At 52.2% G+C, this 19,303-nt stretch overlaps 1 protein-coding gene across 1 annotated transcript; it reads right to left on the bottom strand.

Annotated features, from left to right (window-relative positions):
• Positions 1-1,289: 1,289 nt before the first annotated feature.
• Positions 1,290-15,617, bottom strand: LOC124523705 (cytochrome P450 4F3-like). Its single transcript, XM_047095537.1, has 13 exons — positions 15,562-15,617; positions 15,097-15,289; positions 11,158-11,302; positions 9,426-9,479; positions 9,204-9,331; positions 7,594-7,715; positions 6,618-6,888; positions 6,220-6,286; positions 5,901-6,030; positions 2,437-2,570; positions 2,276-2,340; positions 2,008-2,090; positions 1,290-1,612 (listed from the first exon to the last, which is right to left on the bottom strand). Exons 1-13 carry the CDS (start codon positions 15,615-15,617, stop codon positions 1,435-1,437), a joined length of 1,626 nt encoding a protein of 541 aa, XP_046951493.1. The 3' UTR covers positions 1,290-1,434.
• Between the last annotated feature and the right edge of the window lie 3,686 nt (positions 15,618-19,303).

Here is a 19,303-nt window from a genome sequence, read left to right as displayed (position 1 = left end):
CATGATCTCACAGCTCGTGAGTTCAAGCCCTGCATCGGGCTCTGCTGACAGCTCAGAGCCTGGAGCCTGCTTCCGATTCTGTCTCCCTGTTTCTCTGCCCGTGCCCCGCTTGTGCTCTGTCTCTCTCTCTCTCTCAACAATGAATAAATGTGGGGAAAAAATTGTAACAAAGATGCCACTCAAATGAAAAAAGAAGCCTGGGGGCTCCTGGGTGGCTCAGTCAGTAGAGCATCTGACTGCAGCTCAGGTCAGGATCTCACATCTGTGAGTTCGAGCCCACATCAGGCTCTGTGCTGACAGCTCAGAGCCTGGAGCCTGTTTCAGATGCTGTGTCTCCCCCTCTGTCTGACCGTCCCCCGCTCAGGCTCTGTCTCTCTCTCTCTGTCAAAAATAAATAAACGTTTAAAAAAAGAAAAGAAAAAAGAAACCTGGAGTTAAGGAGCATGAATTACACTTTTGCGCTGGAGCGAGTCAGGGAAGTATGAAACTGTTTTGACGACCCCACGGCCAGGGGAGAAAAATCAAAGCCTAGAGTGACATGGGAAAGATAAGTTGTAAGAAGATCCTCCTTACATAGGTGGAAGCCTCCAGGAGCTACACTGCTCAGGGGGAGAAGACACCGGCAGAGGGGACTGCAAGTGTGACCTCTGCTGGAATTTAAACTGTCTTGGTGATCTTGGCACCACAAGCCTTGAACTCCATTGAACATCATCCTTGACCAGCAAGGCTCGAAGAATGCCTCCTAGAGAAAGCTACCTTCTCCAGATTCTACACATGTTATTTCAAATATGATAACGGATACTCAAGCAAAATAAACAGGCACACGAGACCACTAACCCTACCAGTGAAAACTAGCAAAAACAACAGACCACATAACGGATATAATGATTGCAAAGATCAGACACACAGGAGAAAGCATCGATGTTTGTTTCAGTGAACATAGTGGCCATGGAAACATGGTGACGGATTCTGGGGTAAGAAAAGTTTGGGTATATTAGATAGGAACAGAGGTCAGAGTGGCCAGAGAGTAGTGGCACTATGGGTTCTCCACTGTGACCCTGAGCTTCAAACATGCCCCTCAGTCAGTCTCTAACGGTGGTCCCTCTCCTATTCAAACCCCTCCCTTGGTACCCTATTGCCTACAGGATAAAAGCCCTTATTGGGCTGTCGGAGAACCCGCAATCAGCATGGCGGGGGGAGGGGGGGACCATGGTCAGCTGGAATGGCTGCCAGGGTCTTGGGCTCACACACCAGCTTCCCCTCCACCCCACCCCTCGCCTTCGCCCTCCCACTGCGCTCCCGCAGGTCCCGAGCGCCCCCTGCTGGCTGTCAGTGGCGCCCAGGCAGAGGAGACCACACAGGTCTAGTCCTGGGAATCCGCCAGGGGGCGTGTGTAGGATCGGGGTGGATCCCAAGCCAGGAGGAGCTGGCGGGTCACTGGGGGCCCGCGCTCAGCACCTCCACCCGCAGCCAAAGCCCGCCCTCGGCGCGCAGGATGAGCTCCCACTTCCTGCGCGGCTCCTCCTTGTCGGGCAGGACCCGAAAGCGCAGCAGCGTGAGCGCCAGGACCACCTTCATCTCAGTCAGGGCGAACGTCTGCCCCAAGCAGTTCCTGCGGGCGGCAGTGGGCACTCACTCGCCAGGGACCCCAGCAGCTCCCGTCGCGCCTCGAACCAGGCCCGGGACCGCCAGCCCCGCCCGCAAGGATACCGGAGGGGACTAACTAACCGTGCCCGCGACCCCCATATGGGGGTCTCTGAGCTTGGCTCAGATCCCAGCCCTGAGCTCCCAGACAGAGGGAAGGGGCTCTGAGCACACCGCGGAGCCCTCCTTGGACCCAGCCACCCCCCACTGCCCAGGCCTGTACCCCCAACCTCTGGAGGAGGGGAGAGAAGGAGAAGCATCCTCAACACGCCCTTTCCCGCCCCCACAGCCACGTCTGGGATCTCAGGCCCAGGCCCCTGCCCTCACCACCTCATCCCCACCTCAGATGCCCGCTGTGCTCACCTGGGTCCCGCGGAGAAGGGAATAAAAGCCAGGGAAGACCTTTCCTTGATGTTTTGTGGGTCAAAGCGGAAAGGATGGTATACCTGGGGGCGGAGACAGGCAGGACTGTTGGATGGGGTTTTCCAGGACAGACGGGTTTGGAGACACTGGTGTGCCTTTCATGGAGGGAGCGATTTGCCAGGTCAGAACCCTGAACCCTCCCTTAGGCCCCGCTAGGGAAGTGGCCAAGCATGAGGGTGGGTGGAGGGGAGGGAGGGGGAGGCAGCACCTCAGGGTCTGGCCACACGGATGGATTGTGGTGGATCCCGAAAATACTAACGAGGCAGACAACACCTGTGGGAGGGGAGGGGCCAGTCAGGAAGGGTTTCACCCTGCCTGATGGGCCCCTCTTCCTGCCCACGAGGCTCCTTCCCCTGGTGTTGTGGGCACCTTTGGGGATGACCCGGCCATCTGGGAGCACGACGTCCTGGGTACAGCAGCGGGAGACGACTGCGACCGGGGGGTGCAACCGCAGACTCTCCTTGATGCACATGGTCAGGAAAGGCAACTGGGCCAGGTCGTCCCTAAGGAAGCCCCCCAACGATTAGCCAGGGATCCAATCAGTCTCCCGCAGACCTCAAGCTGCTCCCCGGATTCTGTGCCTCCCTCGCTCTCTCTCTCTCTCTCAGCCCTTCCCTGTTCTCTCTCTCTCTCTCAAAAATAAATATTAAAACAAATTTTTTTAAGTATTTCTGAGCAAAGCCCAACATTCATACAGTACCTTTGAAAGTCAGAAAGCTTTAAGTTATACAATTTATTTAAAAAGGAAAAAAAATCTCTTTGCTGGACTTCCCAGGTTATTTGAACAAATAAAAGGCACCCTCCTAGGTGGGATACCTAATATAACGGTGTGGGTCCTTTGTAAGTTAATTAATGTATCCAATACACCCAATTAAAATCTAGTTGGTGTTTTTGGAACTTAGCGATCTTATTCAAGTTGAAAAACTTAAAGTTCGAGAGTTCTGGTCGATTTAAAAAACCAAAGAAAGAGAAGTCATCCACCTGATATTAAGACCCATTACAAAAATATGGTGATATTTAAATTAAATTAAAATCAATTCCATTAAAAGGCAGCAAGGCACTGTTGCAAGAACAGGAAAACAGACCCAGAGAACAAGATAGAGAGCTCAGAGACAACTATGTTAATAAGTAAAAACGAACCATCCAGTAAAGGAGGCCCCGCAACCCCCAGACAAGGGATGGTTCAGACACAGACACAGACACCCCCACAGTCTCACCACTACACACACACAAAGACTGAATCATCATGCACTCCACATATAAGATGGGGTCTTCTCTTACACGTGAAAGGTAAAGAAATAAGGGTAAAAGAAGGTATAATACAGAAGACAACTTTCTGACCGATGGGTACGAAAGAATTCTTAAAACCCCAAAACATCAACCAGAAGACAAAAAAAGAAAAGGAAAAGAAAGGAAGGAAGGAAGGAAGGAAGGAAAGAAAGAAAGAAAGAAAGAAAGGAAGAAAAGGAAAGAATGAAAGAGAAAAGAAAAAAGAAAAAAAAAAGAAAAGAAAAAACATGCACAGAATTAAGGATTTCTGTTTAACAAAACACTCCATTTTATGGAACAATTAACATTCAGATGAGAGATTCACAGAAGATAGTTGCAATAAATATATAGATCTAGAAGAATATCTGGAATAGACAAGGAATTCCTACCAATCAACAAGAGAGATGGCAGGCGACTCAAAAGAGTAGACAAAGGACATGGTCTAGAAATTCATGGGAGCTCAAACTCAGAGATTTAAAACATGAAGAGATGGGGTGCCTGGGTGGCTCAGTCCGTTGAGCATATGACTTCGGTTTACATCGTGATCTCGAGGTCCATGAGTTGGAGCCCCGCGTCGGGCTCTGTGCTGAGAGCTCGGAGCCTGGAGCCTGCTTTGGATTCTGTGTCTCCCTCTCTCTCTGCCCCTCCACCACTTGTGCTCTCTCTCAAAACTAAATAAATAACCATTGAAAAGAAATAACTAAATAAAACATGAAGAGATGCTCCAAGTCGCCGATTACCAGAGAAATGGCAATTATATAGCAATGGGATGTTACCTCATATGTATTCGAAGTGAGAATTAACAAGGTGGGTGATGGTAAAGCCTGGCTGAGGCACCGGGGTGGGGGTACCCCACGCACTGACAGTAAAGATATGGACAGGAGCCAACACTCTGCAAGGCATTGGCATGGTCAAGGAAAGGTGATGTGTGTTTCATGACCCAGCAAGTTGGCTCTCAGCCTAGGACCTGGAGACATTCTCAGACAGTTAGATAAAGACATGAACACCAAGAGGTTCATTGAGGTCATGAGATGGAAACCTCCTGGATATTTAGGTCCAAGGCACTAGAGAGGAACTTTCCATATGACACCGTTTGAATTGGTACCAAGTGCACTAAGTGTTTGAAGTTGAGAGACACACAAAAACACTTCTCCACTTCACACAACTGTTGTACTGAGCCCAGCCTTGAAGTTGAAGGCACTACCTCCAAACTGTTCAGTCCACCATCTCCTCCCCATCCTTCAGCCCTTGGCCCCCAATCTCCCTGGAACCCCCAGGCTCCACCTCATCACCTCCAGTTTGCAGATATGTTTAATTTGAATATCTGACTTGTCTCTCCCCTGCTCAAACATCTCCCATGGCTCCCCACTGCCTTCCTATATTAGTCACGAATCTCCCTTCAAGAAAGAACGTGATGTCCAGCTCCAAGGAGTGCAGTCGGCTGACAGCCTCCAGTTAGAGGGTCTCTGAGCTCTGCAGCAGCATTCAAGCCAAGGCCACACTCTCTTGGGTAGGTCCCAGCCACTGACAGAGCATGGTGGGCCCCTACTTTCTGATCACTTCTGCCCAATGTGAGACTCCCTCCCTAAGAGCAGTATCCCTGCACACTTTTATCTTTTATCCAATACTGGCTTCCCAGAGGACTTGAACCGACACCTTTGGAAAATGTTCACGTGGTTTCCAAAGCAGACCAAGAAGGGCTTCCATTACCAACTACCAGCTCCAGCCTCACTGGGAGCTTCTCAGATGCTTCACACTGTAAATTTCACAAGGATCCAGCCACGTTTACTTCCTCCCAAACACGCCAGGCCCACCGCTGCATGCCTCCATCAGGGCCTTTGCACAAGCTGTCCGTAAGGCTTGGAGCACTGTCCACTACCCATTCCCAGAGGGCTGAATTCATATTTGCTTCTTTGCTACCCAGCCTCACCCTCTTCTTTCCTCCATGATCCAGCCTTGACCAAGTAGGACTTAAATGGCAATGGACATGGAGTTGAGAAGGGCCGGGAGGGTAGACAAGTTTACTGAACCAAGCAATGGGTAACTGTTTTACCCTCAAGGACCACTTGTGAATCCCTGGAATAGATAGTAGGTGGGAATTAGATATAAGAGCAAAAATTAAGAGTAAGGGTCTTTGGGGGAAATGTGCAACTTCAGGCAGAAAAGCAAGGGAGAGAAGTTCATTTACTCAACACACGCTGGATGGCATCAGTTCTACACACATTGTCACGGTTCTCCAAGCAGCCCTTGGAGGAGACATTCCCTGACCTGTCCCGCCCCCATTTCCAGAGGAGAAAAGTGGTACTCAGAAAAGGGAATTGGTTTTATTCAAGTCACATAGCAAGCAAACACGGCAATAAATGTGGACACTCCAAACTTTCTGTTGCATAAGCCTGCTTTCCCCTGCTCTCCAAGCTGGGTACCATACCCTTGCCTCTGGGTTCTGCTCCTAGTCTCTCTAAGCAACAATGACACAATCAACAAAAAGTTCTTTCCCCTTCCCCAGCAGGGGAGCAGAGCCAATGAGAAGGGTTCCAGAACAGGACATGAGGACCTGCACTCACCATTCAATCTCTTTAGGCTCATGGTCCTTCAGGAGCTCTTGCACCTCCTGCCGACAGCGCTCCTGATACTCTGGGTGCTTCGCGAGGTTGTACAGGACCCAGGAGAGACCACTGGCCGTGGTGTCATGGCCTGAGAGGCAGCCAGACAGGCTTGGGTCTCTGGGCTTGTTCAGCACCAGAGGGCGGACAGCGCCCTTCGTTAGGGCCCTCAGGGAGGATGGGGAAGATGGGGTGGGATGGGGTGGTCCAGGGCCCACCTGCCAAGTCCCTGGGATTGGACAGACTCCTACCCCCTGCACTCCCACACTGGGATGCTTACCCCCAAACATGAAGGTGTCAGCTTCAGCTCGGATATCCTCATGGGACAGTTCCTTCCCATCTTCATCCTGCAGAAAGGGCACGACCTCCTGAATCACACCGGCTCGGAGGGCACCTGAGTCTCGCCTGAAACAGTCCCTCAGGCTCCATCACCAAAGCAGGATTGGTCCCTCATCATCTCTAGAGCCCTATCCCACAGGTCTCCCTGTCTGCAGCTTTCTTCTCCCAAGCAGCCTTCTACAAAGTCATGTCTAAAACAGATCCCTGACCTGTCTCTCCCTTCCTCAAGCACCTTCCGTGGCTCCTCAGAACCTGCTGGGTCACGTCCAAGTTCTCCCATCTGACATTTGGAGTCAAGGTGCATTCTAACTCTTGAATTCTGATCCCAGGGAAGCCCACCTTGGCCAGCAGGAGCACATCAATGAAGTCCAAAGTCTTGGCCTTAGCCTTGGCCTTGAGGAAGTCATGGGAGCCCTTACTAAGGAGGTAGCAGCGCCGCTCCTGGATGATGGCATCTGTGAAGTTGTGCACCAGGTCACAAGCCCTGCGGAAGCGCCGCCCATCAGGGGTGAGGTAGTACAGCACGTCCGGGTACAGGAAGATCTGCCTCTGCCGTTTCACCACAAGGGCACTGAGCTCCAAGATGGCAGCAATATATTCACTGGGGCTCCTGAAGGGTCAGGCCATAGAGAACAGCTCCTTAACCCACATGAGGCCCTAGGAGTGCCTTCCAACCAGAACCTCAGAAGCATGTCCCTGCAAAACAGAGTATCCTCCAGGCATGCTTCTCTCTCCACCTGGATCTCTGTCAATGGAATCATGGCCCAGACCCTGGGAAGACCTTGGGTATCACACTCATCTCTCTTCTGTCTTACACAGTATCTTCCCCTGCCCATTCTACTTAATTTCCCCCAAATCTACCCCATTTTTGTCACCACATTCAAACTGCCTCCTCCTCAGATTCTGTGTCTATGTGACAGGTGGTCCTCTCTAGAGTCCGATGTCCAAGAACAGCTTTGACCATGGCCTTCATCTGCTCAAACTCCTCCCACATTCCATCCCTGGAAACCTCAGGATAAAGCTCAGAGCCTGTTGCTTCACTTTTGAATATCCTTAAGATTAGCGCCACATGCCAACCCTCCAATCACATTCCCAAGGTGGCACATGCTTTATTCATCCTAGTCCTGTTGGCCTTTACCAAACATTTTTGCTTACCTGAAACCTTACCTTTCTCTTTCCCTTCCTTGTCCTTCTTTGTCTCACTCTGATCCATCTCCTCCCGGAAGTCCCATCTGATCGCCCTGGCCAGCCCTCCCTTCTCCATCTACTCCCTTGGGTCTACGGTTCATGTTCCAAATCCTGAGCAAGCACTCACTCCTGGCAATTGCTGTCAAAACTGAAGACACATTTCCGCAGACTGTCCAGGGTCATGAGGCTGATGTGCTCAAACATGTCCAATCGGGTGCTGCCCTCTGAGACTAAGCGCTTCCATTTGGCCTGGACAGAGAAAGGGGCAAATCTGGGGCTGGGACCTACCTCCCCTGAGCTCCCCCTCACTCCCAATCTCCAGGATGGACTCCCCAAAACCCAGGCTCCTGGTCCTCCACCCCAGGCACCCATCTCCAGGGAGGACCAGGCTTGGGTGGGAATAGAAACTCTTACTATTAAGACCCAATGGCTGGGGGTCAGGAGACCTCAGTTCAAATCCTGGCTCTGCTTCCTACACCCCTGTGTGTCCTTGGTCCACTCACTGCTGCCCTCTGGACTCCACCTGTCAAAGCTTCAGTAACAGTTAAGATGACTTGCTCTGTTGTCAGACACACCAGGTTGGAATCCCAACTCCATTTATTAGCTCACTTGCTAGCTGTGTGAACGGGAGCAGGCTCCCTAACCTCTCTGAGCCGCAGTTTCATCACCTGTAATGAGACAATAATCATCATCTCTACCTTATATGGTTGTGGAAATTAAATAAGACAACGTGTGCAATAGAACTGGTGCATGAGGGGCAGTGGGGAGGCTCAGTCGGTTACGTGTCCAGCTTGGGCTCAGGTCATGACCTCATGGTTCCTGATATACACCAAGAGCTAAGTAACCATTAGCTATCACCCTCATCTTCGTCATTATCATAGAGGTAGGCGACTGCTGCAAAAATGTCTCCATTTTTTCATCCCTCCCTGTACCTTCACCCTTTGCAATGAGGTTTGGCAGATCTCCCATTAGGAGGTAACACCTCCTTCTCCAGCTCTTGAATTGGAGCTGGATGTGGGACTTGCTTCCGCCAACAGAAGAAGGTGGAGGTCCTGGTTACCTGTTCGAACTAGGCTTCAAGAGGTACTGCATGTTTCTGCTTGTTCTCTTGGAGCCCAGGGTCTACCATGCGATCAAGCCTAGGCTAGCCTACTAGAAGATGAGGGACAAATGCAGGAGTCTGGTTGTCCCACCAAGGTCATCCTAGACTAGCCAACCATTAGCCAAGCCCCAAATGTGTGGCAGAGCTGAGCCTGGAAAAGCAGAGCTGTCTCCCAAACCCAGCCACGGCCACAGACACGTGAGTGATTCCAGCCAAAATAAGAACTATTCTCCGGACTCATCATCTTGCGAGCAAGAAAACACAAATTCTTTTAACCTCATGAGTTTTAAGGTGCAGTTCAGTGAACAAAGAGCTACCATACAGTCTTCATCATTAGTGTCTCAAGTTTCACAGAGTTTCAGTGAGGCAGATTAGAAGCTAACACCTTCCGAGCACCTACAATGTGCCAGGACCATGATTCCATTACATCATCTTGACCACCCTTTAAGAAGGGCTTATAATCCTCATTTGACAGATGGGGAAACTGATGCTTGGAGAAGAAATAGAATGGCCCGGAAGTCATCTAGCAAAGCCAGGACTCCAGGCCACTCCCCTTTTCCCAAGGCTCCAGCTGGGAAAACCTTTCCCAAGGCCTTGGGAAGCCTTTCCCAAGGCTCCAGTGGGGTTCAACTCACATGCATGATGTCTGCACTTTTGTTGAAAATCTTCACATAGGATTTCAAGATTTCAAAGTGGAAGGCAGGTGTCAGCAAATGACGGTGGTGGCTCCACTTGTCACCAGCAGTCAGCAGGAGCCCATCCCCTAGTAGAGGCAGCCACGAGGAGTAGGCAAGGGCAGTGCTTTCCCCTGAGACCCCAAGGATGTCCCCAACCTCCTTCACTTAACAGTTACTCACCCAGCCAGGGCCTCAGAAAGCTGTAGAACAACTTGTCCCTGGGCATGATGGTGGCTGGCAGGAGACACAGATCATCAGGGGCCATAGAGAAGACACAGGGATGGGTTTGTGTTGGGGGGTGGAGGATCCAAGCCAGGGGAATGCATACCCCCTCCAACCTCCATAGTGGGAATTGTATAGTGCAGAGTGGGGAGGTGAGGGGGGACAAGACCAGGCTGCAGCACAGAGCAGAGCAAAGGCAGAGCCCATGGACCTACACATAGGTACTTAGATGCTCCCGACAATACGGCACAACACACCCAACATGCCTTGACATGACTCCTTGCCGGTCCGACATGTTCGAAACACCCAAGCACCAATCAGCACTCCAGGAAATGCCTTTACAGGGACCTAGGACATCGCACCTGTTCCAGAACCTTCTGACATCTCCTGAGACTTCTGACATGGCCCCAACACATGATAACATGCCCTGACGCGAGACAACGAGACAATAATCATCATCTCTACCTTATATGGTTCTGGAAATTAAATAAGACAACGCATATTTCACACATGAATAACACACACTGGCCTCATGCAGCATCCTCTGAATGGACCCAAAGATAATCTGACATGACCTCAGTGTGTCTCATAGACGGTCCCTGGCAGGACTTAAATATGGTCCCACTAATGTCCCAGACATGGCCCAGGTGTGACCTAGCCTTTCTCAGGATTCTCTTCCATCCCATAGTTATCATTAAGTGCTTAGGCTCAGGGGCTCCTCTGTCCTTAAGAGACCAAACAATGTTGCCACCCTCAGATGCTGAGCTCCACCCACCACAAAGAGCTGCCACTGCTCCCTCGTGCCTCTAGACCAGCTCCCCACAACACCCTGTGGATCTTCCCCCACAACACTCTGGCCATCTCCCTACCCCAAATCCCCTTCCAACTAAAGGTCCCTCCTACCAGAGGCAGTTAGGGCAGCCAAGAACACACAGAAGAAGTAAGAGAAAGCCTTCGGCATGCTATGTGACCTTGAGAAGTTATTAAGCCTCCTTGAGCCTCCGTTTCCTCACCCAGGAAATGCCCCCCTAGCAGAGATGCCAGGGAATGGACATCTGTGGTATCTGCCTGTCCATCCGTTCTGGAACCAACACCTCGCTCCTCTTCCTCCCTCAGTGCAAGTAGCTAGGGAGGGTGGCCATGCCAGTCCATCCTCCGTTCCAGAGCTGAACATATGACCCTAACCCTTAACAATCAAGTTGCCATGACTAGAGGAAGAATTGGTCCCTGTGACCCAAGCCAGGCCAATTTAAGAGAATCCTGCAACTATTTCTGGGTCTGCAGAGAATGAGCTCACATTCCCATGGGGGTTCAGCTTCTTAGACACATCTTTGTCAGCATGAGAGTGAAGCTGTCACCAAGGAACACAGAACTACAAGAGAAAGACAGATTCCCAAGGGCACTGTTTGAAGACTGGCTCCAACCACGCCTGAAGAAAACATTCCTTCAGCTTTTCAGTCAATAGATTCCCTTTTTTCTCTTAGACCAACGTTGCTGAATTTCCACCACTCACAACTGTAAACGACTGGGAATCAGAGAGAGCCAGGGACCTGCCAGTCACCCAGCAGGCTAATGGCAGGTCTCCATCAATATTACCCACTTCCCTGCTCAACCAGGTCTGTCCAGAGCTCTGAAGAACTGGGAACAGGGACAAAGGAGTGGCTGGGTCGGGTACTCCTGGGAGAGATACCTGGGGCCTGGAGCAGGGGGGCAACGAACTTGGGATGGACGAACCACAGAAGTGGGTAGAAGGGCCCCATCCACCACAGGTGAACATCACGGAAGCTGTGACTCAGACTCTCCATGAACCTGAAGCCTTCTTCATTGCTCTTTACCTGGGGACAGCAGGGTGGAGAGGGTGTGGCCAGGTCAGGCAGCAGCCCCAGAATCTTCCAACTGCCCACTGCATCCCCCCTTCTGCCTGCATTATTAGTCTACACCTCTACATCTCACCAAGTCAGCTTCCCTTTGTTGGTCTGTTTGTCTCTTTTTGTGTGTTTATCTATGTGTCTCTCCCTCTCCCTTCACTCTCACAATCTTCATCTGTTTCTTTAGGTAAGTGATAGACAGCCAGATGATAATAGCTAGATGATGGAGAGCTGCAAGATGATGATAGATAGATAGAGAGATGATAGATAGATAGATAGATAGATAGATAGAGATAGAGAGGTAGATAGAGATAGATAAATGATAGAGAGATACATGGAGAGAGAGAGAGAGAGAGTGAGGGAGAGAGAGATAGAAGATAGATGACAGATAAATGGGAAGATGGTTGGATGGATGGATTCATGGACAGATGGATGGATGGATGGATGGATGGATGGATGGATGGACAGACGGATGGATGCATGCATGGATAGATGGATAGATGGATGCATGCATGCATGGAAGGACAGATGGATGGATGGATGCATGCATGGATGCATAGATGCATGGATGGATGGACGCTTGGAGGACGGGTGGATGCATGGACAGAAGTATGGATGCATGCATGCATGCATGCTTGGGTGGATGGATGAAGAGAGAAGGAAAGAGATGAGAGATGGATGGGTAGATGATAGATGATATGTTTGTGTATGTTTCTTTTACATTCTCTGTATGTCCTCTCTGACTCCCTCACTTTTTCTCTGTACCTCTCTTTCGTCACCTCTATTTCTCTCTCCATTTCTCCCACTAACCTTGTCTGTGTCTCCTAACCTGCACACCCTCCATGGCTCCCCAGAACCCTCAGAATAAACCCCCTACCCCCCACCCAGTCTTGCAGCCCCACTGGCTCTGCTGTCCCCTCCACCTTCTCCCTGCCTCTCACCAGCATTGCTCTTTATGCACTCAACTCATGGTTGCTCAAAACCCCGGTGCTCAAAGGGCAGTGGGGTGGCTCAGGTGGTTAAGCATCTGACTCTTCATCTTGGCACAGGTCATGATCTCATGTTTCGTGAGTTCAAGAGCTGCACCAACAGTGTGGAGCCTGCTTGGGATTCTCTCTCCCACTCTCTCCCTCTGCCCCTCCCCCACTCATGTGTGTTCTCTCTCTCTCTCTCTCTCTCAAAATAAATAAATAAACTTTAAAAAAAAAAACAGGTGTTTGCTCTGTCCCCTCCAGGCCTTTAGTGGGCTATTCCTCTCCACAGTATATACTTTCTCTTCTTTTCTTAAAAAATTCCTACCCATCAGTCCACACCCCCTTCCAACAACTCCTTCTCTAAGAAGGCTCCCAGCCTACCCAAACAGCAGATGCATTGCTTCCCCTGTGAGCTCCTCTTACCGCTGTCTCTCCGTCAGACCCACTCTGAGCACACAGGATTGAGGGTGTCTCTAGTTCTACATGCCCAAGATCGGGGTTCCCCCAAGACAATACCTGGGACTGAGCCTCCCCAAGGACACTCCTGAAGCAGTGTCCAGAAGAAAGCAATGACCAAGGTCGCCCAAGAGCAGAAAGGACCTTGGAATCCACAGGGACCTCACAGAAGCCTGGCAGGGAGGGGTATGTGGCCCTCAGATGCTGCCACAGTGCCCATGGCCACATATTCCAGATGGGTACCTGTGGCATGATGACAGAGCAGGCAATGCCACGGTGACAGAAATGATGGGAGCCCGAGCAGATCATAAACCCTGTGAGTAGGCAGCCACCAGATGAATTAAGACCCTCAAGCCCTGCTCTGTGGGGTGGACCTACAAGCAAGACAGGGGCCATCACCTCCGCACAAGGAGCCACGGCAAGTTCCCCTGCAACCTCTGCAGTGGTCAGTGTGTCCAGACGCTGCGTAGATGGAGGGGATCTCTGTTTCCTCCTGCTCCTTCTCTTGGGGGCAGAGGGATCCCGGAAGACTCTCCATGTCCCAAGGGTCCCTCCCAGGACACAGGGAGAAGACACGCTCCCTGCCCCCAGAGAGGCCGACCTTGGCTTGAGAAGTCAGATCTTTCTTCTTCTGGGAGACGTTCCAATCTCAGGGAGGTGCGCACGGGAAGAGCAGGGTGGCCTCACGTTTTGTACTGGGGCTCCTTCCCATGTCCTGTCATGTCCTGGCCAGTCCACACGACCCCCCCCCGCTCCCCAGATGGTGAAGGCATGCAGACCTTCCAGCTCTGAGACAGACCCCAGGACACAGGTGTGAGCTCTGCCCATCAGTCAGGAGGGTAGCTCCCACCTACACCCTCTTCTGTCCGCCAGCTTGCATGGTTCATCCCATCTGTCTGTCTGTCTGTCTGCCTGTCTGTCTATCTTTCTACCTACCTCTACCTATGAACCTATGGACTATCTATGAACCTATCCCCTGAACCTATGGACTCCCCCATCAGCCGTGCTTTTTACTAATGAAGAAACCCAGGCCGCGTCCCCCAAAAGGAGAAGGAGGGGGTTTGCCTCCCAGTGAGGCATCCTCTCCAGTCCCACGGGAAGCCCCATCCCGGCCTGACAAATACTTCCAGGTGCTCCAGACAGGTGAATACGAGTCATTTTCACTTTTGTGACTGTTCTCTGCTCCCTAAGAACCCTGAGGCATTTGAGGAGATTGGCCCAGAGAGGGAGAGTGACTCAGCTGAAGTCACACAGCAAGACGGACTGGAGGAGAGAAGAGTGACCAAGACCAGCCTCCATGGCCAAGCCCTGGAACAGGGAGTGGAAACAGTAACTTTATAACATTCCTGCTGCCCCCAGGGTTTCTGAAGAACATTCCCAGACCCAGCATCTCAGGCAAAGTTCACAATGAGCTTGGAATGCCCTCATTCCAAATTTGGCCATAATGAGCAGTAAAATAGCAGGAAGTGCCTCCCCCAGCTGTGGTCCTCATGCTGAGCAGTAAAGGAGAGCTGTGCTCCTCCCTCAGCCTGTCTGGGGATGGGAAGGGCTAGCTGCTCATCCCTTTGCCCTTGAACATGGCAGGTAATGGCAAGCTCACCACCTATGTCATCAAACACTTACCTGAGTGCCTACTGTATGCCAGCTCCTGGGCTGGACAATGTAGTATCTGATCCCCAGAGCCACCATCCAGAGAAAGAGGTGGAAAATGAGTAACTGGACAATTAATTCTTTACATATGAGTACACCCAAGTCAAAGGTCCGTGCAGGTGGGGAGTCAAAGAAAGCTTCTGTAAGGGAAAGTGAGTGGTTAAACTTTATTCAGGTTGGGTAATGGGCCCATTGGGACACCTCAGCAGGGAAGTGTGGACTGAGAGGAAGCTTTCCTGGGGAGGGGTGTGGGTGGAGAGCTGGACCCCTGTGAGTCGAGGTGGGGAGGTCATAGGTAATTCCCATAGGTAGTTGAGCAGACACAAGGGAATGGGCCAGGTAGGGAGCAGACCCTGGACAGCGCCCCTGAGAAGATCTCTGGGGTAGCCATGGACACTGGGAATGCCAGGGGACCCTGCTCTGTGCAGCCTGCACTGGGAGCCCTTCAGAGGGACATTAATGTGGGGAAGGGAGGCAGGAAATGGATCCCAAACAGGCGAGGGGTGCGAAGATGAAGATGTGGAAATGGCCTGGGATGAATGAGTGATTAGAGAACAGCTCCCTAGCCTTCCTCCTTCTCTGCTGTCCCAGACCCCAGCCCCACCCCTGGTCCCCATTCCCCACCCCTGGGAAAGTGCATCCACCCCGATGCCCCAGGCCCGTGCTGCCACCCACACTCACCGGTCCCATGTGACACCAAAACCAGTGCTCCTTCGGAGGCTGCGGGAAACACCTGAGGCGGCAACAGGTGTCATAGAAGCTGTAGCTCCAGGCCAGGACGCGGGCCAAGAGCCAGGAGACCCCCACCAGCAGCAGGAGCAGCCATGGGGAGGCTGCCACCTGCCCGAGTCCCAGCCAGGACAGGCTCAGCATCCTGGAAGCAGAGGGGACAGATTTTCCTGATGCCGAGGAAATAGGCCCAAGGGTGAGCTCTCTGGACTCTTCAGGAACAGAGGGAGAGCCCCTCCCCCACACCGGGATGGGAGGGGCAGGGACAGAGAGGGGTAGGCATGGTGAGTGCTCAGCACTGGGCAAGTGGTGATTCAGAAAGGGGAGGAGGACCTAGACAATTCCAGAGGGAGTGGCAGAGTGAGTGAGAGGGAGAAAAAGAAAGACAGAGACACAGAGAGATAGCTAACCACCCACCAGTAGCCACTCTGCTCCCAGCGGCTCTCTGGAGCCACCCCACCCTTGGGCAGCATCCTTCACTTCCCAGGATCAAGACCCCCAGCCAGGTACCTTCAGACCACGGCAGCTTATCCACACAGCCTCCTCTCCCCTCCTCTTGGAAAGTCTTTGTCCCTGGCGCCTGACCTAGGGGACACTGGCAGTGGCCAGGCTAAACCAGCCAATCCCTGCTGCCTGCTTACCTCCTCCCCACCTGGCAGTGGCCCAACTAGGAGGTGGGGGAGGGGGACTTCCGTGTTGTAGAGTATGGGATTGCATCCTCAGAACTCAGCACCTCCCATGTGGGGGTGGGGGATCCGTTGAGGGATGGGCAAAGTGACTCCTGGGCGCCAAGCTAACAGCCACCCCTGCGCTTTCAAGGCCAGCGGGGCACAGCAGGGAAATGCTTGAACGTGAGAGTCAGGTGCCATGGGGGCAGGGTGCAGCCAAGCCTAATCCCAAAACATCTCTGGGGCTCCTCTCCACGTACGAGACAGGTCAGAGGCATGCACCATTTCCCAGCGCAGAATCAGGAAGCATCGGGGCCCATCGGGCCTCCGGGCTGCACAGCCTGGAAGGAGTTCAAGCCCTGCCTCCAAAGAGCCTAGGGCCTGAGCTGACACAAGACCACAGGGGGCAGGAACAAAAAGCCCTTCTGGCTGGGGGTTACTTGCATCAGACTCAGGGAGTAAAGGGCCCAGTGGGAAGAAGGCACCTGGAGGTGAGGGGGTAAGGCTGCAGGACGCCAGGAGAGGGAGGGGCGCCCAGACAGAGCTGGGAGACCCTGCACTCAGTTCTGCCCGCTCCTGGCTGTGACCTTGGGCTGTGCCGGCCCTCTCTAGGCTCAGTCTTGCCATCTGGGAAATGGGATGTCAGATGAGGGCCTGAGAGGGGGACAGAAGACGGTTCCACAGGAAGGTAGGAAAGATCAGGGACCCCCAAAAAAGATAAGTGGCCAAGAAAGAGCTCGTGACTAGTGTGTGTGCTGCTCTGTGCCAGCGTTCCACATAAAGTAAACCTACTGTTTGCAGAAGACTGTCTGTGAAGTGCGCCTACTATTTGCTGGGTACCGTAAAAAGTGTCCCTACCGTGTGTTGGGAATGCTACATGAAGTGTGCCTACCACGAGCCAGGTACGTCGTATAAAGTACACCCACTGTGCGCCCCGTCTGTTTGACACAAATCCTGTCAACCATATGCCAGGTGTTGACCTAAAGCATGCCTACATGTGCTGGGGACCCTCTACGAGGCATGCCTACTAAGTGCTAGGTGCTCTACATAAAGCACACCTACTGTGTGTTGGGTGTTCCATGAAAAGTATACCTACTGTGTGCCTGATGCCCTCTTAGAGCTCTCCTACTGTGTGGCAGGTGCTTTACGTAAAATAAGCATACTCTCTGCAAAGACTTTACATAAAACGTGCCTACTGTGTGACATGTACTCTTTGCTGTGAACTCTACGTAAGTCTTGACTACTGTGTGGCAGGTGCTCGACATTAAGCATGCCCACTGAGTGCCAGGTACTGTGCATAAAATGCTCCTTCTGTGTGCCAGGTACTCTATGTAAAGTAAACCTATTGTGCACTAGGTGTTCTGCCAATGAGATAATGCAACATCTCCGCCCCTTCCCCCCTGCACCTGCCAACTTTCTGGGCCAGTGCCCTGGAATCAGAGAGAGAGAGATCCAGGCGATGACATCCATAGGAGGGAAGATGCCTATTGAACAGAAGAGCAAAGTCTGGCCCAAGAGACAGAGGCCCAAAGATGCCTATTTAACAGAAGAGCAAACAGAAGAGGCTCAGAGAAAGGAAGCCTCTGGCCCAAGTTGCAGAGCTGGGAGGATCCCAGGTCTGCCACACTCCCAAGCCCGGGCAAAGCTTGGCAAAACTACTGAGCAGGGGACGGGCCAAGAGTCGTCCTGAAACGGGTAGAGTGCTGCGAAGACCCCAAACCTCCCTCTCCCTCCGGCCAGGGGGTCCAGGAGGCTGGTCCTGAAGCCCTCCGTGGGGTGGCTTGCACCCTCTTCCCACCCCACCCCCAGATTTCCACCCTCTCCGTGGAGGCAGCCCTCCCCTGCTGGCAGGCCCATCCATATCAGGGCCAGGAGGCTAGGTCAGAGTACAATGATCCAAGCAGAATCCTGGACACACAAGAGAAAGAGCACCCAGTGCCTAGAGTGGCTCAGCTCACTGTGCACCTACTGTGTGCCCGGAATGGGCAGGCAGCTACAGCAGGCATGGCATTTGTCCACATGAGCCACGATCCCGTTTTAAGACCTGTAGATACATTATCCACGATTTTCTCCCTATTGTACAGCTGTCCCAAGTCACATAGCCGGTGGAGCCAGCCTGGGCACTGGGGAAGCCCCACCTTCCCACTAGGCGCCCTGACCCACTCAGCCACGCTCCTTCCCCTCTGCAGATGGGCATTTTGTTAGCGCCACCTCCTAAGATAGCAGGAATAATTTTTTTTAATTTTTTTTTCAACGTTTATTTATTTTTTGGGACAGAGAGAGGCAGAGCATGAACGGGGGAGGGGCAGAGAGAGAGGGACACACAGAATCCGAAACAGGCTCCAGGCTCTGGGCTGTCAGCCCAGAGCCTGACGCGGGGCTCGAACTCACGAACTGCGAGATCGTGACCTGGCTGAAGTCGGACGCTTAACCGACTGCGCCACCCAGGCGCCCCAGCAGGAATAATTTTAATAGCCGATGCACGTAAAACACATAGGACAGAAGAAGGGCGGGCTTAATAAATGCCAGTCACTGTTCTCGCTGCTGTTGTTGTGGTGCAATTTTCCAACCGCCCCACAATTCACGAGCCCGTTTTGACAGAGGAGGAACCAGAGATTGAGACAGGTGACGCAACTTGCTACAGCCCCACAGCTAATGAGGTGACTATGACAGCACAGACGGCAGCAGAGCCTAGAACATAGTACGTGCTCATTACATATCTGGGGATGAAAGAAAGGTTTGCAGCCATGAGTTCTAAGGATCGGTGACTCAGTGTGGTCCTCAGACCTCCACCATAGGCATCACGTGAGAGCTTGCGGGACATTCAGAATCTCGCACCCTGGCCCAGAAATATTGTCTCCAAACTGGGTGTAAGTAGATCCTCAAGAAAAGTGTACATACCTTCAAGCTTTAAGAAATGTTGCTTTAAGACCTCTGAGTCCAGGTTCTGCAGAGAAAGTAGGGAGGGGAAAGGCTTCACTTCTCGGATTCCCAGTTTTATCTTGTTTTGTTTCAGTCATAACGTAAGGAGAAAAGAAATCTAAATCTCCAGGGGTTGTTCACACAAACACGAGTCTACTGAACAGATGGTTATGTTATGTGGGGAGCACACAATTTTAGGCACCGGGGATGCAGCAGTGAACACAGACTCCACTGTCAAGGGCCTCGCATCTGGTGGGCAGACGGGCGGTGATCCAGTAAATGATCAAGAACATAACAGACCGTGATAAGGGACGTGCCGAGGGGAGGGTCCCACATTCAGCCTGGCATCAGGGCGAGCAGAGACCTGGAGGAAGAGGGAGAGTCACCAGGGGCAAGCCTGGGGCGGGATACCCACGCTGCACAGAAGGCAGGTGGCTTGTTGTTCTTTTGACCCGGGGGCTAAGAGCACACACATGCAAGATCCCACAAGTGACCAAGGCCAAGGCAGCTGGCAAAATCCGGCCCCATACGGAAGCTATAACTAGGTGTTGAACTTTGATGAGCCATAC

Source organism: Lynx rufus, unplaced genomic scaffold (assembly GCF_022079265.1).
Source record: "Lynx rufus isolate CCGP_SWC_20201006 ecotype Redwood Valley unplaced genomic scaffold, mLynRuf1.p SCAF_4, whole genome shotgun sequence".
NCBI lineage: Eukaryota > Metazoa > Chordata > Mammalia > Carnivora > Felidae > Lynx > Lynx rufus.
Note: the sequence above shows the minus strand (reverse complement) of the source record. Positions and strands in the feature narration are given on the sequence as shown.